The following is a 23,815-nucleotide window of genomic DNA, read 5'->3' as shown; positions in this document are numbered from 1 at the left end:
GGCTGCCCCTCCTGCTGCTTCCGTCTCCTCCAGCCTCGCGCACACGCTCTCTGCTGCTCCTCCTGCAGGTCCTGGCACCTACAACGCTGCCCAGGCTGATGGGGGCCCCAACACAGTCTACACATCGGCCAGCCCTGCTACTCTGTGAGGGGAAGGAGCCAGCGAGGTCGGTTTGACGAAGGACCTTGCCAAGGTTGAGCTCTGCCGCTCCTTCTTTTCCGCGTTAGCATCCGAACCTGGGCTGCTCCCCCTGTGCCACAGGGGCTTTCCAAGCCTGCTGCAACTTTGCTTAACGCAGACGGCCGGGGAAAGAGAGAGCCTTGATGTGACCCCAGCCCTGTATGGTCGTGACTCTCTTGCAGACTCCGGGTCCTGCGGCGCTCCCAAAGTGCCTGTGGATGCCTACAAGACCAGGGCGCCCGCGTACACGATGGCAGCCCGACCAAAAGCTGGAGAGGGCAAAGCACAGCGAAGCCGAGGCCGGCCAGACTACAGCGTAGGCCGGGTAAGGCAGCTGCTCAGCTCTTCCCCTCTGTTTCACAAGCGCGGCCCCACGCCTCTCCCCCTTCCCCTGAGGCTTCCTCCAGCCCAAGAGCTCCTGGCCGCAGGACCAAGTGCAGGACAGCAGGCCTGCCCCCTGCCCTCGTGCCACCTGCGAGCAGAGGGAGGAGGGAGGGACAGCACAGCACGCAGCTTTTCCTCCCTCTGCTCCTTTTCCCTTCAATGGGACGCGCTGGTCCTTCCCAAGCTCTTCTGGGGGACGCAGCTCAGAAGGGCTCCAAGCAGCATGCCCCCAGCATAGGAGAGAGAGTTAGCTGCGAGCTCCCAGCTGCACACTCCGGCCCTCTCCGAGACAGGAGGTGCCCGTAAGCCCACCTCCCCGAGCCAGCTCTGCTCCAGCAGGGAGCTGCACCGGCTTTGCGCTGGCGTTCAGCCCTGCCGGGAGAGGCACCAGGGACTGTCTGGGATCGAAGGGGTGCGGGACAGCAGGGAGCGAGGGCAGCAGAGGAGAGAAGGGCCCTCGCTGACCTGCCTTTCCTTTTCGCCCTTCCAGGTGACGCTGATCAAGCCCCAGCGCCTGCATCCACGTTGGAATCCGGCATTCCCTCTACACACCCCTCTCATCGTGGAGTGAAACAGCAAAGCCGGAAGCCTGGTTTCCTTTCCTGGAACGGAAGGGGAGGGGAAGAGAGAGCGACCATCTGCCGTTTCCCTTTGATTCCATTTCCCTGCCTCGTGCCTCGGGTTGGGCTTTTGCCCATTTTACTGTTGGATGCTAGCGATAGGAGTAAGTCGTTAATAAAATGTACCTTTATGTATACTTGCTTGTCACTCCTTTGTCCTCACCGCTGCCCACGGGAGAATGCGCCACCGCTTCCTGAAGCCTTTCTTTCTAACAACATTTCTAACGTTGGAAACGGCTGATGCTTGCTTTATCAGTCATTTGCATTCCTGATGTCTGCCCCGCGTGCTGAAGCGAAGAAGAAACGAAGCAAATAGCAAAGGGAGGCCGGCCGCGGGCAGTGCCGCCCTTCCAGCGCCATCAGGTAGATTTTCGCTTTCTTGCCATATCTGCCCGAGTGGATGCACCAGACGCCCCCGGGGATTCCCCCGAAGGGGCACAGGTCTCGGCCCTCGCCGGTGCGTCCACCGCCGTACTGACAGAGGTGAAGAGCGCTACCCCGGCCCGCTGATGAGGCCGCCTGGCTTCAGCTACAAGGGCCGTCATGCTCCAAGCTCTCCTCCGGAAGGAGGATTTCAACCACCCAGCTATATGCAGGGAAAAGAGCAAGGTGAGCTGCAAGCAATCCAGGAGACTGCTGCAGCCTGTTGATGATAACATCCTGCTCCGGGTATCGGACAGATCGGCAGAGGCGAAGCATTACTAGACCTGGTGCTCACCAATGCGGAGGAGAGCGATCGTGGAAGACCATCGAAGGTCGGAGGCACCGATTAGGACCGCCCACAGAAAGACCGAGCACGTGCAAGGACGCAGAACCCTACGTTAGTGATGTCAGGGAAAGTACTGAGTACGTGCGTGCCGTCTGGGAAAAACCTTGACATGCACGACACAAGAGACACGCATCAGCTGAAGCTCTTTTGCGCGCAGTTGGGCGGAGCGATCCCCCATGCGTCAGCGCCATAAGAAAAGAATGCCCGCTTCAGAGTGGGGGAAGAGCTCCTTGAGAGCAGCCCTGCGGAGAAGGACCCGGGGTCCTGGTGGACGAGAAGCTGGACGTGAGCCAGCAGTGCGCGCCTGCAGCCCGGAAGGCCAACGGTGCTCTGGGCTGCACTAAGAAAGGGGTGGCCAGCAGGGAGAGGGAGGTGATTGTCCCCCTCTACTCGGCTCTTGCGAGGCCCCATCCGCAGTACTGCGCCCAGGCCTGGGGCCCCCAGCACAAGAAGCGATCGTGGAACGGGTCCAGAGCAGGACCACTAGGATGAGCAGAGGGCTGGAGCACCTCTCCTATGAAGAAAGGTTGAGGGAACTGGGCCTGTTGAGCTCGCAGGAGAGAAGGCTCCGGGGGGACCTCACTGTGGCCTTCCAGTACCTGAAGGGAGCGTATAAACAGGACGGGGAACGGCTGCTTACGAGGGTGGGTAGCGATAGGACAAGGGGGAATGGTTTTCAACTGAGGCAGGGGAGGTTTGGGTTAGATATTAGGAGGAAGAAGTTTTTCACCCGAGGGTGGTGACGCACTGGAGCAGGGTGCCCAAGGAGGTTGTGGATGCCCCGTCCCTGGCGCATTCAGGGGATGCGGCTGGATGTGGCTCTGGGCAGCCTGGGCTGGCGGTTGGCGACCCTGCACATAGCAGGGGTTGGAACTAGGTGATCGTGGTGGGCCTTTTCAACCCAGGCCATTCTATGATGCCATGAGTCCTAATGCCACGTTGCTCTGAAGGCTTCCGTTCAGACTGGAGCTCGGCCAGTACCAAGACTGGGTACGCGGACCTCCGGAACTACCACTGTAAGCCACGCTTATTCCTTCAGCGTACCGGGGCGATGGAAGCCAACGCAGCGCTCAGAAGCACAGCGCACAGTGTTTGGAATCCCCGATTTGACATCTTTGAGTGGCCTCCCAAAACTCCTCCTTGCACGCAGCCGCAGCCGCAGCCCTGGCCGGGGAGCCCCGCCCCGCCCCCGCCCCGGGACGGTGCAGGTGCCGGTAGTAAGGCTCCGCGTCCCGCAGGCCCTCCAGCGCGTCGGCCAACGACGGGCAGCGCGGCCCGCGCCGCAGCAGCTCGCTCAGGCCCGGCTCCGCCGCTCGCTCCTCGGCCAGGCGCAGCACAGCGGCCCCGGGGGCGGTCGCCGCGCCGTGCGTCATCACACCGCGCCGGGTGCCGATTGGCTGCGCCGCCGCTCGCGGAGCTCTGATTGGACAGCAGGCGCGCGTCGGGCGGCGGTTGAACGCGGCGCGGGCGGTGCTGTGGCGCCGTGCGGGAGCAGGAGCGGGGGCTCGGTGCGCTCGCGCCGTATCCTCGGCCCTCATGGCTCCTGCCCGCAGGAAGGCGGCCGCGGGCGCGCGCGGCAGGAAGCTGAGCGCCTTCCTGAAGGACTTCGACCGGGAGGGTAGGCCGCGGGCGGGCGCGCCGAGGCCCGGGCCCGAGCGCAGAGGTCGGGCCCGGGCCGCGTCCGACGCCGCGTCCGTCCCCGCAGTGAGGAGCCGGGTCGAGCAGCTGCGGACGAACGGGGGAGCGCCTGGTCAAGGAGATGGAGAACCTGTACGACGTGGAGCTCCTCCGGCTGCCCGCGGCGCTCCGCGAGATGAACTGGCTGGAGTTCTTCGGTACCGGCGGGGGGCGCGGGCGCGGGCGCGGGCGCGGGCGCGGGGCGGGGCGGGCTTCCCCTGAAGCGGCGCTCGGAGGCCGTCGCTGAGGAGCGGTGGGACGCGGCGCGCGGGGCTCGCGCGAGCAGGGACGCGGGTGGGCGCGGGCGGGTGCGCCGCCCCCTCTGCCCGGGGCCGCTCGCTCCGCCGCCGGAACGCCTGCTGTGCGCTGCCCGCTGCTGCGGCGGCGTTACGGCGCACCTGCGTGTGTTGCGGGAGCTGTCCCGGCGACGTGCCGGAGTGACGCTTCCAAAGGAAATATCTTCTTTGTAGCTAAAGGGGGAAGCCAGAAAGTCGTGGAGGAGGCGGTGACGGTAGGTATCCAGCACAAATGGGAACCTTTCCCTCTTGCCCTTGTGTGTTCGTGTAGGAGACGAGCCGAAGGCTTTGTGTATCCGCAGGAGAGGAGCGCTGCTGCGATAGCGCGGGTTACGCACGCAGCTGCTGCGTTAAGACTTAGCAGGAGGAGATCCTGTGGTGTCCCCCGCAGGGCTTGCGTGCTCGCGCTGCTCCTTGCCTGGCTTGCCAGGCCTGCTTAATTTCACGGACAATGTGAACAACGGGATTCTGTTGGTTTGAACGTTCCAGAAACTTTGAGGGGGAGAAAAGGAGAAGGGTGGGAGGAGGGAACCCGTGAAAACATCTCTCTGCCCATTGACAGATTCCCTGGGAAGAAGGCAGTGGAGGGAATGAAAGCATTAGCACCCTCGGGACTTTGAAGTAACATTCTGAGGCTCAAACTGTGCCGCGTTGTATACGAACACCAGACGGGTGTCCCAGCTGTGCTTTTAGGGCTCTCGTATATTTATTTTTATATGTATATATACACACAGAGCTCCAAAGAACAGAGTGTCATTCTCAGAAATGTTCCAGTAGGTTCGAAGTAACGTAATCTCTCCCTTGCAGGTGACGCTGACCGAGCCTCAGGAGCCCGGGCGGCACGTGGCTAGAAGTGAGAGCTCAGTCCATCTGCAGGTGTCGGCAGCGTGCGCTACGGCTTTGTACTGGTTGGGGTGGCGAGGCCGAAAAGGCGTGGCGGGCGTGGCTCCAGGCCAGCCAGGAGATGTCACAGCACAGATGACATCACCCGGAGCCCGTGTGCTGTCACAATGCATTGCCATGACGACGCCGGGCCCTCCCCAAGGACAGCTGGCCGCTGGCTCCAGGCGCCTCATTTGTGAGCTGTGCTGCCCGCAGCCGCTCGCCGTGCCCTGTGCCTGAGAGCAGCCCCAGCAGCAGACTAGCTCAGGCCTCATCGCGCTCGTCCTCCAAGGCTCAGAGAGGTGAGGGAGAGCTCCTGCACACGTCAGGCTGCAGAGCCCAGCTGCAGGGTGCGGGCCTGAGCTCCGGTGTGCGCGAGGGGCATGCAGCACGAGACTGGCAGGACTGGCAGTGAGCGGGAGAAACTGCTGCCGGCCCTTCCGGCTCAGGAGCTGCAAGCCACGTGGCGGACAGCTTGCGGCTGAGCAGAGGAGACGCGGGGGGCGGGAAGCAAAGCTCACCTGCGGCCGTCTGTTGGGGCAGCCCGTCAGTAACTCCTCTGTTCTTGCCTTTAGGTTTGGAGGCACATGCCTGCCAGCATGGACGGAGGCCTGGGTGGGGACCTGGAGACCTCATCGCCCACGCGGCCATCATCTCGGCCCAGTTCCCCAGCCCCGGGCCCCAGTACTCCATCCCGGGGACAACAGGTACAGCCACCATCCCCAGGGCGTGAGGCGCACCGGGGGACATGGCGGGGCAGAGCAGCTCCCGAGCCTTTCCCCGTTCTGTCAGAGCCTCCTGGCTCCCTGGCGCAGCCGCGAGCCAGGCCTGGCCGAGGAAGGCCGGTGCCGCTGGCGCTGCTCCTTGTGGCCCGGGGAAAAAGGGGCCCGCTTCTGGCCAGCGCAGACTCAGCTTTGCAGCTGTAGAGAGGCGTTACGGGGTCTTGCAGAACAATTGACCCTTAGGGGGCTCTCGCTGTGGAGTGCCTGCACGCGTGGTGCGGGTACAGGCAGCGTGCTGGCCAAAACTCCGCTGTCTTTTTGGCGGTGACTTTGCAAGGCACTCGCGCAGCCGTTTGCACTCAGGGACTGACTCTTGTGCGCTCCGAGGCCCGGCACAGCTCGCCTCCAGGGCTCTTGGAGGAAGAAGTCACGCGGGAAGGGAATGTCGGGGCCAGGGCCCGGCGCCTAACTGCGCCTGTTCCAACGGAGCTTGAGACGTGCAGCTGCACAGGGGTGTGCTCTCTTCTGCTTTTCCTCCTAGGTTATGTGGGCCACAGCCCCACCAAAGCCCGTGCCCCCGCCTACACGTTTAGAGGGACCAAACCGCCTGCGGCAGGGAGCTGCGGGCCAGGTCCCTGCTACTTTGTGGAGCCCGCCATCACCAGGAACGGGAAGTACGTGGCTCGCGGCGCCCAGCTCCGGGGACGACCCGCTGACGAAGACCACCGTCACTCCCGGACCAAGTGAGTACCACTTGTGCAGCACTTCACCCAGACAAGACGACGCGGGCAGCGCGTTTGCCCGGGGCCAGCTCGCGCCCTGATGGAGCTGTAGGTCTTTTTTGAGAGAACGCAAACCGCTCTGAGCAGCGATAAACGCCCTCGGAGAAGGACAGCTGCCCAGGGCCACGGGCCCGAGGGCACAAGGACCCTGTGTCCAAAAAGAACAAGCGGGCAGGGGGCTGACGGGAGGGACAGCAGGCAGGGCATAGCGGCGGGGCACAGAAGAGCGTCCCCAGCGTGCTGCCTGTGTCCCCCCAGCGGCAATTCTGCAGCTCTTGAGAAGACCCTTTCCTCGGGACAGTGCCTGTGCGGTTGCAGAAGAAGAAGACCGGCGCTTCACGGCTTTCTTCCTCTTCTCTTCCGCCCCAGGTGACTACCGCACCGAGGCAGCCAACAGGCACGTCTTCAAGTGCCCACCCGGTGCAGTCCATGGCCTTCCGGCGGGAGCCCCTCCGGACAGACCACCCTCCAGGTACGCTGACCCTGGCAAAAGGCAGACCCTTCAGCTGAGCATCCCGCAGGGACGGGCTGCTGCTCAGCACCAGCAGCGGGCCTACTGCACAGCCTGCGCGGCAGGACGCGGCGCTGGGGCAGCAAGCTTTCTTGCACGACCAACACCTCTGGGCCCGCAGCGGCTGCGGCTGCTCAGGCTCGGAGCTGCTGGCGCTGGCCCAGTGCCAGAGTAGAGGGAGGAACTGGCAGAGGGGCGAGACCTCCCTCCTGCTCCCACCAGCAGGCTGGGCAGGCTGCCCCTCTCTGCTGCTTCCGTCTCCTCCAGCCCCTCGCGCACACGCTCTCTGCTGCTCCTCCTGCAGGTCCTGGCACCTACACGCTGCCCAGGCTGATGGGGCCCAACACAGTCTACACATCGGCCAGCCCCTGCTACTCTGTGAGGGGAAGGAGCCAGCGAGGTCGGTTTGACGAAGACCTTGCCAAGGTGAGCTCTGCCGCTCCTCTTTTCCGCGTTAGCATCCGAACCTGGGCTGCTCCCCCTGTGCCACAGGGGCTTCCAAGCCTGCTGCAACTTTGCTTAACGCAGACTGCCGGGGAAAGAGAGAGCCTTGAATGTGACCCCAGCCCTGTATGGTCGTGACTCTCTTGCAGACTCTCGGGTCCTGCGGCGCTCCCCAAAGTGCCTGTGGATGCCTACAAGACCAGGGCGCCCGCGTACACGATGGCAGCCCGACCAAAAGCTGGAGAGGGCAAATGCAGCGAAGCCCGGGCCGGCAGACTACAGCGTAGGCCGGGTAAGGCAGCTGCTCAGCTCTTCCCCTCTGTTTCACCAAGCGCGGCCTTCACGCCTCTCCCCCTTCCCCTGAGGCTTCCTCCAGCCCAAGAGCTCCTGGCCGCAGGGACCAAGTGCAGGACAGCAGGCCTGCCCCCCTGCCCTCGTGCCACCTGCGAGCAGAGGGAGGGAGGGAGGGACAGCACAGCACGCAGCTTTTCCTCCCTCTGCTCCTTTTCCCTTCAATGGGACGCGCTGGTCCTTCCCAAGCTCTTCTGGGGGACGCAGCTCAGAAGGGCTCCAAGCAGCATGCCCCCAGCATAGGAGAGAGAGTTAGCTGCGAGCTCCCAGCTGCACACCCGGCCCTCTCCGAGACAGGAGGTGCCCGTAAGCCCACCTCCCCGAGCCAGCTCTGCTCCAGCAGGGAGCTGCACCGGCTTTGCGCTGGCCGTTCAGCCCCTGCCCGGAGAGGCACCAGGGACTGTCTGGGATCGGAAGGGGTGCGGGACAGCAGGGAGCGAGGGCAGCAGAGGAGAGAAGGGCCCTCGCTGACCTGCCTTTCCTTTTTCGCCCTTCCAGGTGACGCTGATCAAGCCCCAGGCGCCTGCATCCACGTTTGGAATCCGGCATTCCCTCTACGCAACCCCTCTCATCGTGGAGTGAAACAGCAAAGCCTGGAAGGCCTGGTTTCCTTTCCTGAACGGAAGGGGAGGGGAAGAGAGAGCGACCATCTGCCGGTTTCCCTTTGATTCCATTTCCCTGCCTCGTGCCTCGGGTTGGGCTTTTGCCCATTTTACTGTTGGATGCTAGCGATAGGAGTAAGTCGTTAATAAAATGTACCTTTATGTATACTTGCTTGTCACTCCTTTGTCCTCACCGCTGCCCCACGGGAGAATGCGCCACCGCTTCCTGAAGCCTTTCTTTCTAACAACATTTCTAACGTTGGAAACGGCTGATGCTTGCTTTATCAGTCATTTGCATTCCTGATGTCTGCCCCGCGTGCTGAAGCGAAGAAGAAACGAAGCAAATAGCAAAGGGAGGCCGGCCGCGGGCAGTGCCGCCCTTCCAGCGCCATCAGGTAGATTTTCGCTTTCTTGCCATATCTGCCCGAGTGGATGCACCCAGACGCCCCCGGGGATTCCCCCGAAGGGGCACAGGTCTCGGCCCTCGCCGGTGCGTCCACCGCCGTACTGACAGAGGTGAAGAGCGCTACCCCGGCCCCGCTGATGAGGCCGCCTGGCTTCAGCTACAAGGGCCGTCATGCTCCAAGCTCTCCTCCGGAAGGAGGATTTCAACCACCCAGCTATATGCAGGGAAAGAGCAAGGTGAGCTGCAAGCAATCCAGGAGACTGCTGCAGCCTGTTGATGATAACATCCTGCTCCGGGTATCGGACAGATCGGCCAGAGGCGAAGCATTACTAGACCTGGTGCTCACCAATGCGGAGGAGAGCGATCGTGGAAGACCATCGAAGGTCGGAGGCACCGATTAGGACCGCCACCACAGAAAGACCGAGCACGTGCAAGGACGCAGAACCCTACGTTAGTGATGTCAGGGAAAGTACTGAGTACGTGCGTGCCGTCTGGGAAAACCTTGACATGCACGACACAAGAGACACGCATCAGCTGAAGCTCTTTTGCGCGCAGTTGGGCGGAGCGATCCCCCATGCGTCAGCGCCATAAGAAAAGAATCCCGCTTCAGAGTGGGGGAAGAGCTCCTTGAGAGCAGCCCTGCGGAGAAGGACCCGGGGGGTCCTGGTGGACGAGAAGCTGGACGTGAGCCAGCAGTGCGCGCCTGCAGCCCGGAAGGCCAACGGTGCTCTGGGCTGCACTAAGAAAGGGGTGGCCAGCAGGAGAGGGAGGTGATTGTCCCCCTCTACTCGGCTCTTGCGAGGCCCCATCCGCAGTACTGCGCCCAGGCCTGGGGCCCCCAGCACAAGAAGCGATCGTGGAACGGGTTCCAGAGCAGGACCACTAGGATGAGCAGAGGGCTGGAGCACCTCTCCTATGAAGAAAGGTTGAGGGAACTGGGCCTGTTGAGCTCGCAGGAGAGAAGGCTCCGGGGGACCTCACTGTGGCCTTCCAGTACCTGAAGGGAGCGTATAAACAGGACGGGGAACGGCTGCTTACGAGGGTGGGTAGCGATAGGACAAGGGGGAATGGTTTTCAACTGAGGCAGGGGAGGTTTGGGTTAGATATTAGGAGGAAGAAGTTTTTCACCCCGAGGGTGGTGACGCACTGGAGCAGGGTGCCCAAGGAGGTTGTGGATGCCCCGTCCCTGGAGGCATTCAGGGATGCGGCTGGATGTGGCTCTGGGCAGCCTGGGCTGGCGGTTGGCGACCCTGCACATAGCAGGGGGTTGGAACTAGGTGATCGTGGTGGGCCTTTTCAACCCAGGCCATTCTATGATGCCATGAGTCCTAATGCCACGTTGCTCTGAAGGGCTTCCGTTCAGACTGGAGCTCGGCCAGTACCAAGACTGGGTACGCGGACCTCCGGAACTACCACTGTAAGCCACGCTTATTCCTTCAGCGTACCGGGGCGATGGGAAGCCAACGCAGCGCTCAGAAGCACAGCGCACAGTGTTTGGAATCCCCGATTTGACATCTTTGAGTGGCCTCCCAAAACTCCTCCTTGCACGCAGCCGCAGCCGCAGCCGCAGCCCTGGCCGGGGAGCCCCGCCCCGCCCCGCCCCGCCCCGCCCCGGGACGGTGGCAGGTGCCGGTAGTAAGGCTCCGCGTCCCGCAGGCCCTCCAGCGCGTCGGCCAACGACGGGCAGCGCGGCCCGCGCCGCAGCAGCTCGCTCAGGCCCGGCTCCGCCGCTCGCTCCTCGGCCAGGCGCAGCACAGCGGCCCGGGGGCGGTCGCCGCGCCGTGCGTCATCACACCGCGCCGGGTGCCGATTGGCTGCGCCGCCGCTCGCGGAGCTCTGATTGGACAGCAGGCGCGCGTCGGGCGGCGGTTGAACGCGGCGCGGGGCGGTGCTGTGGCGCCGTGCGGGAGCAGGAGCGGGGCTCGGTGCGCTCGCGCCGTTCCTCGGCCCTCATGGCTCCTGCCCGCAGGAAGGCGGCCGCGGGGCGCGCGCGGCAGGAAGCTGAGCGCCTTCCTGAAGGACTTCGACCGGGAGGGTAGGCCGCGGGCGGGCGCGCCGAGGCCCGGGCCCGAGCCGCGTCCGACGCCGTGTCCGTCCCCGCAGTGAGGAGCCGGGTCGAGCAGCTGCGGACGAACGGGGAGCGCCTGGTCAAGGAGATGGAGAACCTGTACGACGTGGAGCTCCTCCGGCTGCCCGCGGCGCTCCGCGAGATGAACTGGCTGGAGTTCTTCGGTACCGGCGGGGGGCGCGGGCGCGGGCGCGGGCGCGGGCGGGGCGGGCTTCCCCTGAAGCGGCGCTCGGAGGCCGTCGCTGAGGAGCGGTGGGACGCGGCGCGCGGGGCTCGCGCGAGCAGGACGCGGGTGGGCGCGGGCGGGTGCGCCGCCCCCTCTGCCCGGGGCCGCTCGCTCGCCGCCGGAACGCCTGCTGTGCGCTGCCCGCTGCTGCGGCGGCGTTACGGCGCACCTGCGTGTGTTGCGGGAGCTGTCCCGGCGACGTGCCGGAGTGACGCTTCCAAAGGAAATATCTTCTTTGTAGCTAAAGGGGGAAGCCAGAAAGTCGTGGAGGAGGGCGGTGACGGTAGGTATCCAGCACAAATGGGAACCTTTCCCTCTTGCCTTGTGTGTTCGTGTAGGAGACGAGCCGAAGGCTTTGTGTATCCACAGGAGAGGAGCGCTGCTGCGATAGCGCGGGTTACGCACGCAGCTGCTGCGTTACGACTTAGCAGGAGGAGATCCTGTGGTGTCCCCCGCAGGGCTTGCGTGCTCGCGCTGCTCCTTGCCTGGCTTGCCAGGCCTGCTTAATTTCACGGACAATGTGAACAACGGGATTCTGTTGGTTTGAACGTTCCAGAAACTTTGAGGGGGAGGAAAAGGAGAAGGGTGGGAGGAGGGAACCCGTGAAAACATCTCTCTGCCCATTGACAGATTCCCTGGGAAGAAGGCAGTGGAGGGAATGAAAGCATTAGCACCCTCGGGACTTTGAAGTAACTTCTGAGGCTCAAACCTTGCCACCAGACGGGTGTCCCAGCTGTGCTTTTAGCTTTTAGGGCTTTCCTATATGTACAGCCTCCAGGGGTGGGCATGCTCTGGGCGGCCTTTGCCTGTATGCCCCTTGCAATCCTCTTAGCATTTTAACATTCTTCAGGGATGGTCACAAACAAACAAACAAAAAAAAACCCTAAACACGATATGATTGCACTCTTGGCTGCTCCATCATCACACGCGGAGATCACCGTTGCCTAACGCACCAGCCCTTCTCTCCCACTGTCTATAAGGTTGCTCTGCTCCCCTGGAGTTGTTTTGCAGAGCCCTGTGCTGTGGGGGTTTGCTCCTAGGTCTCTGGAAGAGCATGCACCTTTCAGTAAGCTAAAGCATTGCTGTGGGGTGGAGCAGCAGGGAGTAGGTGAAGCGTGCTTGCAGCTGCCCAGCAAGGCATGCTGCCGCTGAAGGGCGCCGAGATCTATTATGTCCAGAGTAATGTGGAAGGACCTCGTTTGAGTACAACAGAGGAACGTAAAGATATTTTGCTGTGAATGGTTATAAAGACTTTGCCTGCAACTTTGACTTATCGCAAACTCACGCTACTGATCATCCTGACAATATTATGACTTCTTAATCCTAGGCAGACTTGGGAATAACAGAAATAAACAAGCTAACAGCAGAACTTATCCAGACTCCTTTAAAAATCGTCACAAAAGGTCAGTAGTTAACATTCTGTGAATACTGATTTGGTTCTTAGCTACAGCCTTTGCTACATTTAAAGACGGGGACGTAATTCTCCCTTTACTCCTGCAACCTGAAGTACTTTTACGTGCTTTAATTAAAGCATTCTGAATAATTCACAGCCGTGTTCTCTTTACTGTTGTCGTCAGAATTCAGATTTTAGAAGCAAACTGTTGCCAAAAGAAGCTTGTAGTATATTTCCTTACCTTAGCTAATGGTCAGTTATGTCACGGTAGGGTTGTTTTTTTTTTTCTGTCAACTTGAACGATGCTTCCTCCTTTTCGTAGAAAAATCTAAACAGGGTATTGAAGCTACTGAAGAAGCAGCAGAGGTTCCTTTGCTTCCTCCAGCAAAGAAAGCGAAACACGATAGCCAGCTTCTGCTGGAGCAAGCAGCTGCAAGTACTAATCCAAGAAACGGAAAGGTGAGTTGCAGCTCTTTGTGATGGCTTTTGTTCCCAGGATATAAACTATGTAGTGAGGCGATGCTGATGCCTGTGGTGGGACAGCTGTGCAGGATGCCGTAAGGGTGACTTTGAAAAAGCTGTTGTTTCCTGAGCGTTCCGGTGACGCTGGAAGCTGGCTTTCACTGGCAGGTAGTGCTGTTACTTATGGCGAGCAAAGTGACTGTGCTGCGAGTTACCTCTGCGTTTATTCCTGTTGTACTTCTGCACATGAGAGTCTCCTCCTTCTCATCTGAGTGGGTGTATTCAGTGCTGCTGTATGTAGGGAGTGATATTCCCTAGAGCAGAACAGTCTGGGCCACGTTGAAATTATTTACCAATAATGCTTTTTGATTTTCTATTTTATGAATTTTGCTGTGGCAACAGTAAACACGTGAGCCGTCCCGAGTCAGAGTAGAAGTTAACGAGGTCCGTTATCCTCCGGAAGTTCTACAGCTGAACTTTGGGGAAGAGATGTGAGAATAATACTCAAATGGGGGAGGTAATACTCAGAGATTTGTCCAGTGGCTTGTTTCAGGCTCTCGCGCTGCAGGAAGGAGCCTGCTGAGCCAAGCGTTTTGTATGGGAGCATTTGCTCAGTGCGGACTCGGCTGTTCACGGGAGAAGGAAATGACTGACTTGGCAGCTAATGTGTTTCAGGTGAGGACGTCCACTAAGAAAGCACCAGTGTCCAGGAGCAGAAGAGCTCCTTCAGCAAGAGTGAAACGCGTGAGTAAAAGGTAACGGCAATGAGTTTTGTGGCAGGATTTCAGAAACAGAGAGTAAAGGCGCAGTGCTAACACAGCTGCTGAATGGGATGGCACGTGGCCTAGCAGGCTGGATGATGTAGGCATGCTGTGCTGTAGGGCGATCTGTGAGAACCTTGGGTTGTCTCATCTGAGCCTTTGGTAAGACAGTGCTTACGTATCTGTTAAAATTATTCTTCTGAGAGCAGGGCTCTACTTACATGCTTCCTTTTAAGCAGATCAAGCAAAAGCAGCTTTATCACTCCAGCTACCGGCAGAAATCTTGATCTCTGTGCTCGAGGAGGCGCCTCCATCGTCACGCCCAGGTTTGATTCGAGGTTTGTATTCTGTTGCATTTCTCTGTTAACTGCTTACACAGAGGAGTGCCTTGCTGCTTACTCCCTATATCTCAGTTGTCTATATGCAGAATATTTTCCAGCAGCGCTTTGAACGTGCAATGGAAGACTTTTTGTCCAAGTGCTTTAAGCAATTGCAATAAAATTCCTTACCTGTTGCTTTTTCCAGAGTTTTCAAGACGCCGGGTTTGCGCACACCCGCAGTAAATGAACGTGTTTACACCATCTCTGCTAACGGCAGCCCCCTTGCTGATGGCAATGATGTCTTCATTACCGTTCCTGTTGGAGGAGGGGAGGTAAAATCAAACTTGAGCCTGTAAAATCCGTGCAGCAAGGGGAGCCTGTACCTTCGTGGGGGCCTAATCAGTTTCAAGGGATTCCTGTACGTTCGTTCTCGCCCGCTTACTTGTGCCACCGCAGTTTATCGGGAGGTAAATGTTGCTTAAAAGACGCTGAAGAAATTATGAGTCAGAAGCGGGAGCTGTTGGCTCTGATCTAAGCAGAATGCAGACTGTTGCTTTGCTGGGCTTTTAAGTAATGCTGAAAGTACCTTCTGCTCACGGCAGTGTGTTGGTACACCAAGGGCAGGTATGAGATGAGCTGGTCAAGCTGGATGTGGTTCTTGGCACGTATGTGGTCTCCTAATGTGCATGGAGTTTTATTTTTGCTGCTTCTAGCTGCTAAACAACCGGCAAACCTGAGATCTGTTGGTGTTTGGCTTGTTACAGAGCATTCGTTTAACAGCAAGTGATCTGACCAAGAAGAATCTTCTTCATCTCAATCCGGAGGCACGAGGCATTATGAAGAAGCTATCTGTAAGTCTGTTTCTTTCTTTTCTTTCTTTTTTTCTTTTCTTTTCTTTCTTTTTTTTTTTTTTTTTTTTTTTTTTTGTTCGAGACCTGAAGCTATAATGCAGCCTTGTCTCTGTCCTTAATTGTTGTCCGTAACTGTTGAGCTACTGAGCTGTAGCAGAAGCTTCTCATTTCAAGTCTTGTATCTTAGCTTCTACCACTGGTGAAGAAGCAGCATGAACTGGGAAGGGAAGGAGGGATAAAACTTCACACTTGTAGAAAAATAACTGTTGTCAGCATTTTGAAAACTGAATCGAAACTAAAGGTGTCTTCTGCTTCAGGTGGAAATCGGAAGCGGCTGTGGGTTATAATCTCTTTGCCTGTTGATGAATTTCTCTTTCTTTCTAGGTTCGTCTTGCACAAGCTTGTAGCAGTGCAAAAACCCATAGGTGAAGGCAGTGAATGTCAACACCTTTTGTAAACGTGGAACTACTCCTATAAGCTACGAGTACATTTTATTTGGTGTCTTACAATTCTGTGAGCATTCATTTAAACGAAATGAAATTAAAAAAAATAAAAAATAAAGAAAACCAGCAAAGCAGTTTGAAATCAGTGCTGTATAACTGACAACGCTGTTAATATTCAAACGTCCTTTTCCAGCTGTCAGCGTGATTCAGTTGCAGCTGGTATGAATCACAGCTACCTGGCAGCTAATAGCTAACCATATTCATCACCCAAATCCATTTCCCATTCTGTCTGAGCCCCGTGTGCCGCCAGGCAGTGGGTAAGCAGTAGTTCATTTCTCTGCAGTGTATTGCTTGTGCACACTACTAGAATCCCTTCTGCCCCTTCTGCCGTGTACGTGGCCGTTGTGTTTGGTTTAACCAAATAGGAACATCCCTCTGCTATTCAGTTCAGGTGTTTCGGGCAATGCAGGGAAGCTGATTCACTTCTTTATAGCAGAATCTCTCAGTGTAATGCTCCACAGGGGCGCTGAAGGTTCCGGGGGTGCACATTGCGATTGAGGAGGAGGATGATGAGGCCCGAATGCCGCTGCCAGGCGTGTCACAGGAAGCTCTCATGGCTGCAGCGGCTGGGAGCGGGTGAGGGGCGGCTTTGCTGGTGTTTTGCCAGTGGACAGCGTCAGCACAAAGGTTGCAGGCAGCATTCAAAGAAGTGCATCTTAAGTTTAAAGGAATGCGATAATAAGCGAAACGATACAGCAAGAATAACACAGAACAAGACAATGCACCTAACAGTTACTGTGTAAGGTTAAGTACAGTAATTAAGGAATATACATTACCAGTTGCCCTCACACTTTACCATCGCCCAGATCTGTGGTCGCTGGGGAGCCCCAGTTGCAGTGAGGTTCTGGAGAGCCTGTTCCTGGCAGCTGGGAGCTCCTATGCAGTGCATCCACTCGTAGGTGAGGTCTCCACCCTTGCTGCAAGACGGTCCAGCCTTTATATGGCTTCATTCTCCCTTTGGATCCCACCGGACTTGAGGGTTGTGGTTGTCACTGACAGCATTCTTGTGACCGTGTCACCAGGGCTGCGTCCCCTTGAGCTACTGATGCTGCCACCGACCACTCAGTGTCCCAGCGGTGTCCGTGGCACCTGGCCTGTGGGGACTTTGGCCTCGTGGTGGCATTGTCTCCAGACAGAAGCTCCTTTGAAAACGCTGCAGTTTTGCCATGCTTAGGGGCTCTGTGTGATGTGGCACACGGCTGCGGTGGGGAATCCAACTGCAGCTACGGGGTGGCAGCAGGCTCGCCTGTGCCATGGTGGTTCCAGAGGGCTGGGCATCCCCAAGGGGATGACAGTGCTGCACTGCAGGGCTTGAGACGTGCGTCATTCTCGCTGCCCGAGCTTGATGCAGAGTACTGGCACTGGAAAACCTGGCTGTGAGGAAATGGGGGGCAGGAGGAAGTTCAGGGGGAGATGCCAAGCTCCTTTGGGTGTCATAATTGTGAGGTGAATTATAATAATAATTGTGAATAATAATAATAATTGTGAGGTGAATAATAGTGAGAGTGTGAATAATTTGGGTCTTCGTCTGTGTCATCGTACGAGTTCCATTTTTGAAGGCCTCAGGGCTGTATACACAACAGTACCTGTTAATGATTGCACCGGTACCCTCCTGGGCAGCAATCACTATGTCGAATTCCATGTGCTTCAATGGTACAATTTTCTGTGTTTGTTGTAATCTCCAGCTAATCAATCTGCTAGCTTGATGTGTTAAATTCAGCGCTGCTGCAGTATCATTAGCTGATGCTGATCCTTGCCATCCAGCAGAGGCTACCACAGCTTGTGGCGGGAAGATGGCCATGGCATAGAACCACCAAGCAGCCCGTTTATGTCTGGCCAGAAATGTTTGCTGATTAGTTGATGTTGTGGGCAATTTGGAATGTATGGTACTGGGTATGTAGGGTCATCCCAAATAATCATCTGGAGCAGCTGAAGGGTAGGTACGGCCGGCCATGCAGACCCACACACATATGAAGACCCTCACAGTATTACATGCACAGAAGACTCATCAGGATCCTAATTCAAGGGTAAGAGAATGTTCTTAAGCCAGTTTTTGGGTGAAGCTCCTGGAAGAAGCAGTGATAGTAGGTATGCAATGGAAATTTAGAGTTCCTTTATAGAACTGTACATTCCAGCAGCACGCCACCCTATTTTATTGCATTCCCTTTCACTCTGTTCTTTTTCACTCGACTCTACTCCACCTCTTTTCATCGCATTCCGCTCCCATCCATTTCATTTCATTGCATTCCCTATGACTTCGCACCACTCTGCCTCATTCATCTCCACTATACCTCATTCTGTTTCATTTCTTTTCAGTGTGCTCACTCCCCCCTCCCTGCCCCCTGCTTGTCCGCCTCCCTTGCTTTGACCAGCTGTTCCTTGCTCAGCCTTGCTGGCTTCCTGCCTCTTCGTGGGGACAGAGTTCTTGCATTCTCCCAGAGATGTCCTTAGAGTTGTTGGCTCTGTTTGATTCCTATTTCTTTAAGGACCAGTTTCCAGGGGACCTCTCCCCCTGATTCTTTTGAAAGAGCTGGACAGCTGCACTTTTCTGCAGTTGGAGGGACTGACTGCTCTTTGCCAAGCCCTCAGGATCACAAACAGCCAGTACACAGTTGCTGCAGCCTGCACTGCCTCTCAGCTTAATTTCTGTAATGAGCTCACCAGCACTGGAGGGGCACCCGATGGGTTTCAGGGACAACCCTGCAGATCTCGAGTCACCAAACTACTTGAGCAGGCACCCAGTGGCTCCGAATGACACCCAAAGGAGCTTGGCATCTCCCCCTGAACTTCCTCCTGCCCCCATTTCCTCACAGCCAGGTTTCCAGTGCCAGTACTCTGCATCAAGCTCGGGCAGCGAGAACGATGCACGTCTCAAGCCCTGCAGTGCCCCGCCACGGGACGGTGCAGGTGCCGGTAGTAAGGCTCCGCGTCCCGCAGGCCCTCCAGCGCGTCGGCCAACGACGGGCAGCGCGGCCCGCGCCGCAGCAGCTCGCTCAGGCCCGGCTCCGCCGCCGCTCGCACAGCGGCCCGGGGGCGGTCGCCGCGCCGTGCGTCATCACACCGCGCCGGGTGCCGATTGGCTGCGCCGCCGCTCGCGGAGCTCTGATTGGACAGCAGGCGCGCGTCGGGCGGCGGTTGAACGCGGCGCGGGCGGTGCTGTGGCGCCGTGCGGGAGCAGGAGCGGGGCTCGGTGCGCTCGCGCCGTTCCTCGGCCCTCATGGCTCCTGCCCGCAGGAAGGCGGCCGCGGGCGCGCGCGGCAGGAAGCTGAGCGCCTTCCTGAAGGACTTCGACCGGGAGGGTAGGCCGCGGGCGGGCGCGCCGAGGCCCGGGCCCGAGCCGCGTCCGACGCCGTGTCCGTCCCCGCAGTGAGGAGCCGGGTCGAGCAGCTGCGGACGAACGGGGAGCGCCTGGTCAAGGAGATGGAGAACCTGTACGACGTGGAGCTCCTCCGGCTGCCCGCGGCGCTCCGCGAGATGAACTGGCTGGAGTTCTTCGGTACCGGCGGGGGGCGCGGGCGCGGGCGCGGGCGCGGGCGGGGCGGGCTTCCCCTGAAGCGGCGCTCGGAGGCCGTCGCTGAGGAGCGGTGGGACGCGGCGCGCGGGGCTCGCGCGAGCAGGACGCGGGTGGGCGCGGGCGGGTGCGCCGCCCCCTCTGCCCGGGGCCGCTCGCTCGCCGCCGGAACGCCTGCTGTGCGCTGCCCGCTGCTGCGGCGGCGTTACGGCGCACCTGCGTGTGTTGCGGGAGCTGTCCCGGCGACGTGCCGGAGTGACGCTTCCAAAGGAAATATCTTCTTTGTAGCTAAAGGGGGAAGCCAGAAAGTCGTGGAGGAGGCGGTGACGGTAGGTATCCAGCACAAATGGGAACCTTTCCCTCTTGCCTTGTGTGTTCGTGTAGGAGACGAGCCGAAGGCTTTGTGTATCCGCAGGAGAGGAGCGCTGCTGCGATTAGCGCGGGTTACGCACGCAGCTGCTGCGTTAAGACTTAGCAGGAGGAGATCCTGTGGTGTCCCCCGCAGGGCTTGCGTGCTCGCGCTGCTCCTTGCCTGGCTTGCCAGGCCTGCTTAATTTCACGGACAATGTGAACAAACGGGATTCTGTTGGTTTGAACGTTCCAGAAACTTTGAGGGGGAGAAAAGGAGAAGGGTGGGAGGAGGGAACCCGTGAAAACATCTCTCTGCCCATTGACAGATTCCCTGGGAAGAAGGCAGTGGAGGGAATGAAAGCATTAGCACCCTCGGGACTTTGAAGTAACTTCTGAGGCTCAAACCTTGCCACCAGACGGGTGTCCCAGCTGTGCTTTTAGGGCTTTCCTATATGTACAGCCTCCAGGGGTGGGCATGCTCTGGCGGCCTTTGCCTGTATGCCCCTTGCAATCCTCTTAGCATTTTAAACATTCTTCAGGGATGGTCACAAAACAAACAAACAAAAAAAACCCTAAACACGATATGATTGCACTCTTGGCTGCTCCATCATCACACGCGGAGATCACCGTTGCCTAACGCACCAGCCCTTCTCTCCCACTGTCTATAAGGTTGCTCTGCTCCCCTGAAGTTGTTTTGCAGAGCCCTGTGCTGTGGGGGTTTGCTCCTAGGTCTCTGGAAGAGCATGCACCTTTCAGTAAGCTAAAGCATTGCTGTGGGGTGGAGCAGCAGGGAGTAGGTGAAGCGTGCTTGCAGCTGCCCAGCAAGGCATGCTGCCGCTGAAGGGCGCCGAGATCTATTATGTCCAGAGTAATGTGGAAGGACCTCGTTTGAGTACAACAGAGGAACGTAAAGATATTTTTGCTGTGAATGGTTATAAAGACTTTGCCTGCAACTTTGACTTATCGCAAACTCACGCTACTGATCATCCTGACAATATTATGACTTCTTAATCCTAGGCAGACTTGGGAATAACAGAAATAAACAAGCTAACAGCAGAACTTATCCAGACTCCTTTAAAAATCGTCACAAAAGGTCAGTAGTTAACATTCTGTGAATACTGATTTGGTTCTTAGCTACAGCCTTTGCTACATTTAAAGACGGGGACGTAATTCTCCCTTTACTCCTGCAACCTGAAGTACTTTTACGTGCTTTAATTAAAGCATTCTGAATAATTCACAGCCGTGTTCTCTTTACTGTTGTCGTCAGAATTCAGATTTTAGAAGCAAACTGTTGCCAAAAGAAGCTTGTAGTATATTTCCTTACCTTAGCTAATGGTCAGTTATGTCACGGTAGGGTTGTTTTTTTTTTTCTGTCAACTTGAACGATGCTTCCTCCTTTTCGTAGAAAAATCTAAACAGGGTATTGAAGCTACTGAAGAAGCAGCAGAGGTTCCTTTGCTTCCTCCAGCAAAGAAAGCGAAACACGATAGCCAGCTTCTGCTGGAGCAAGCAGCTGCAAGTACTAATCCAAGAAACGGAAAGGTGAGTTGCAGCTCTTTGTGATGGCTTTTGTTCCCAGGATATAAACTATGTAGTGAGGCGATGCTGATGCCTGTGGTGGGACAGCTGTGCAGGATGCCGTAAGGGTGACTTTGAAAAAGCTGTTGTTTCCTGAGCGTTCCGGTGACGCTGGAAGCTGGCTTTCACTGGCAGGTAGTGCTGTTACTTATGGCGAGCAAAGTGACTGTGCTGCGAGTTACCTCTGCGTTTATTCCTGTTGTACTTCTGCACATGAGAGTCTCCTCCTTCTCATCTGAGTGGGTGTATTCAGTGCTGCTGTATGTAGGGAGTGATATTCCCTAGAGCAGAACAGTCTGGGCCACGTTGAAATTATTTACCAATAATGCTTTTTGATTTTCTATTTTATGAATTTTGCTGTGGGCAACAGTAAACACGTGAGCCGTCCCGAGTCAGAGTAGAAGTTAACGAGGTCCGTTATCCTCCGGAAGTTCTACAGCTGAACTTTGGGGAAGAGATGTGAGAATAATACTCAAATGGGGGAGGTAATACTCAGAGATTTGTCCAGTGGCTTGTTTCAGGCTCTCGCGCTGCAGGAAGGAGCCTGCTGAGCCAAGCGTTTTGTATGGGAGCATTTGCTCAGTGCGGACTCGGCTGTCACGGGAGAAGGAAATGACTGACTTGGCAGCTAATGTGTTTCAGGTGAGGACGTCCACTAAGAAAGCACCAGTGTCCAGGAGCAGAAGAGCTCCTTCAGCAAGAGTGAAACGCGTGAGTAAAAGGTAACGGCAATGAGTTTTGTGGCAGGATTTCAGAAACAGAGAGTAAAGGCGCAGTGCTAACACAGCTGCTGAATGGGATGGCACGTGGCCTAGCAGGCTGGATGATGTAGGCATGCTGTGCTGTAGGGCGATCTGTGAGAACCTTGGGTTGTCTCATCTGAGCCTTTGGTAAGACAGTGCTTACGTATCTGTTTAAAATTATTCTTCTGAGAGCAGGGCTCTACTTACATGCTTCCTTTTAAGCAGATCAAGCAAAAGCAGCTTTATCACTCCAGCTACCGGCAGAAATCTTGATCTCTGTGCTCGAGGAGGCGCCTCCATCGTCACGCCCAGGTTTGATTCGAGGTTTGTATTCTGTTGCATTTCTCTGTTAACTGCTTACACAGAGGAGTGCCTTGCTGCTTACTCCCTATATCTCAGTTGTCTATATGCAGAATATTTTCCAGCAGCGCTTTGAACGTGCAATGGAAGACTTTTTGTCCAAGTGCTTTAAGGCAATTGCAATAAAATTCCTTACCTGTTGCTTTTTTCCAGAGTTTTCAAGACGCCGGGTTTGCGCACACCCGCAGTAAATGAACGTGTTTACACCATCTCTGCTAACGGCAGCCCCCTTGCTGATGGCAATGATGTCTTCATTACCGTTCCTGTTGGAGGAGGGGAGGTAAAATCAAACTTGAGCCTGTAAAATCCGTGCAGCAAGGGGAGCCTGTACCTTCGTGGGGGCCTAATCAGTTTCAAGGGACTCCTGTACGTTCGTTCTCGCCCGCTTACTTGTGCCACCGCAGTTTATCGGGAGGTAAATGTTGCTTAAAAAGACGCTGAAGAAATTATGAGTCAGAAGCGGGAGCTGTTGGCTCTGATCTAAGCAGAATGCAGACTGTTGCTTTGCTGGGCTTTTAAGTAATGCTGAAAGTACCTTCTGCTCACGGCAGTGTGTTGGTACACCAAGGGCAGGTATGAGATGAGCTGGTCAAGCTGGATGTGGTTCTTGGCACGTATGTGGTCTCCTAATGTGCATGGAGTTTTATTTTTGCTGCTTCTAGCTGCTAAACAACCGGCAAACCTGAGATCTGTTGGTGTTTGGCTTGTTACAGAGCATTCGTTTAACAGCAAGTGATCTGACCAAGAAGAATCTTCTTCATCTCAATCCGGAGGCACGAGGCATTATGAAGAAGCTATCTGTAAGTCTGTTTCTTTCTTTCTTTCTTTTTTTCTTTTCTTTTCTTTCTTTTTTTTTTTTTTTTTTTTTTTTTTGTTCGAGACCTGAAGCTATAATGCAGCCTTGTCTCTGTCCTTAATTGTTGTCCGTAACTGTTGAGCTACTGAACTGTAGCAGAAGCTTCTCATTTCAAGTCTTGTATCTTAGCTTCTACCACTGGTGAAGAAGCAGCATGAACTGGGAAGGGAAGGAGGGATAAAACTTCACACTTGTAGAAAAATAACTGTTGTCAGCATTTTGAAAACTGAATCGAAACTAAAGGTGTCTTCTGCTTCAGGTGGAAATCGGAAGCGGCTGTGGGTTATAATCTCTTTGCCTGTTGATGAATTTCTCTTTCTTTCTAGGTTCGTCTTGCACAAGCTTGTAGCAGTGCAAAAACCCATAGGTGAAGGCAGTGAATGTCAACACCTTTTGTAAACGTGGAACTACTCCTATAAGCTACGAGTACATTTTATTTGGTGTCTTACAATTCTGTGAGCATTCATTTAAACGAAATGAAATTAAAAAAAATAAAAAAATAAAGAAAACCAGCAAAGCAGTTGAATCAGTGCTGTATAACTGACAACGCTGTTAATATTCAAACGTCCTTTTCCAGCTGTCAGCGTGATTCAGTTGCAGCTGGTATGAATCACAGCTACCTGGCAGCTAATAGCTAACCATATTCATCACCCAAATCCATTTCCCATTCTGTCTGAGGCCCCGTGTGCCGCCAGGCAGTGGGTAAGCAGTAGTTCATTTCTCTGCAGTGTATTGCTTGTGCACACTACTAGAATCCCTTCTGCCCCTTCTGCCGTGTACGTGGCCGTTGTGTTTGGTTAACCAAATAGGAACATCCCTCTGCTATTCAGTTTCAGGTGTTTCGGGCAATGCAGGGAAGCTGATTCACTTCTTTATAGCAGCCTCTCTCCTTTCTGCTTCCACAGCTACAAAGAAGGTTCCGGGCGTCACATTGGCGTTGAGGAGGCAAGGACGATGAGGCCGAACGCCGCTGCCAGGCGGGCAGCGCACAGGAAGCTTCCGGCGGCAGCGGCGGCCCCGGGGAGGGGCGGCTTTGCGGCGCCCACCAGTGGCAGCGCAGCACCGCGCGCCGGCACCGCTCCTCAGCGACGGCCTCCGACGCTTCAGGGGAATGCGCCCCGCCCGCGCCCGCCCCGCGCCCCCCCCGGACCAAGAACTGCACCCAGTTACTCGCGGAGGCCGCGGGCAGCCGGAGGAGCTCCACGT

General features: G+C 56.6%; 4 protein-coding genes across 6 annotated transcripts in view; all 4 read left to right on the top strand.

Annotated features, from left to right (window-relative positions):
* LOC121107229 (borealin-like) overlaps positions 1–1,135 on the top strand; it is a 5,084-nt gene extending 3,949 nt beyond the window's left edge. Inside the window, exons 6-7 of the mRNA XM_040650302.2 lie at positions 299–505; positions 1,055–1,135. Of these exons, the coding sequence (XP_040506236.2) occupies positions 299–505; positions 1,055–1,135 (288 nt within the window). The remainder of the gene's footprint in view (positions 1–298; positions 506–1,054) is intronic.
* A 2,276-nt stretch (positions 1,136–3,411) lies between these two features.
* On the top strand, positions 3,412–15,242 carry LOC121107187 (borealin-like). The gene is made up of 10 exons (XM_046902512.1): positions 3,412–3,571; positions 3,659–3,788; positions 4,101–4,141; positions 12,248–12,323; positions 12,636–12,772; positions 13,451–13,530; positions 13,776–13,874; positions 14,062–14,188; positions 14,621–14,707; positions 15,092–15,242. The coding sequence occupies exons 2-10, from the start codon at positions 3,713–3,715 to the stop codon at positions 15,134–15,136; spliced, it is 768 nt and encodes a 255-aa protein (XP_046758468.1). The 5' UTR covers positions 3,412–3,571; positions 3,659–3,712; the 3' UTR covers positions 15,137–15,242.
* LOC121107188 lies at positions 5,358–7,414 on the top strand. 2 transcript variants are annotated; one of them, XM_046902514.1, is made up of 4 exons: positions 5,358–5,515; positions 6,072–6,273; positions 6,682–6,784; positions 7,128–7,414. In XM_046902514.1, exons 1-4 carry the CDS (start codon positions 5,396–5,398, stop codon positions 7,231–7,233), a joined length of 531 nt encoding a protein of 176 aa, XP_046758470.1. In that variant the 5' UTR covers positions 5,358–5,395; the 3' UTR covers positions 7,234–7,414. The 2 variants fall into 2 exon arrangements, with proteins under 2 accessions (XP_046758470.1, XP_040506066.2); XM_040650132.2 differs by having other exon boundaries at positions 6,571–6,784.
* Positions 15,243–18,358: 3,116 nt separating the features above from the next.
* LOC107057183 (borealin-like) lies at positions 18,359–23,135 on the top strand. Of its 2 annotated transcripts, XM_040650251.2 has the most exons (10): positions 18,359–18,509; positions 18,578–18,706; positions 19,010–19,050; positions 20,090–20,165; positions 20,478–20,614; positions 21,293–21,372; positions 21,619–21,717; positions 21,907–22,033; positions 22,467–22,553; positions 22,936–23,135. In XM_040650251.2, the coding sequence occupies exons 1-10, from the start codon at positions 18,428–18,430 to the stop codon at positions 22,978–22,980; spliced, it is 903 nt and encodes a 300-aa protein (XP_040506185.1). In that variant the 5' UTR covers positions 18,359–18,427; the 3' UTR covers positions 22,981–23,135. The 2 variants fall into 2 exon arrangements, 1 of the variants encoding a protein (XP_040506185.1); XR_005840953.2 differs by lacking the exon at positions 22,936–23,135 and having other exon boundaries at positions 21,907–22,168.
* Positions 23,136–23,815: the final 680 nt, after the last annotated feature.

Source organism: Gallus gallus, chromosome 19, assembly GCF_016699485.2.
Source record: "Gallus gallus isolate bGalGal1 chromosome 19, bGalGal1.mat.broiler.GRCg7b, whole genome shotgun sequence".
Classification (NCBI taxonomy): Eukaryota; Metazoa; Chordata; class Aves; order Galliformes; family Phasianidae; genus Gallus; species Gallus gallus.
Note: the sequence above shows the minus strand (reverse complement) of the source record. Positions and strands in the feature narration are given on the sequence as shown.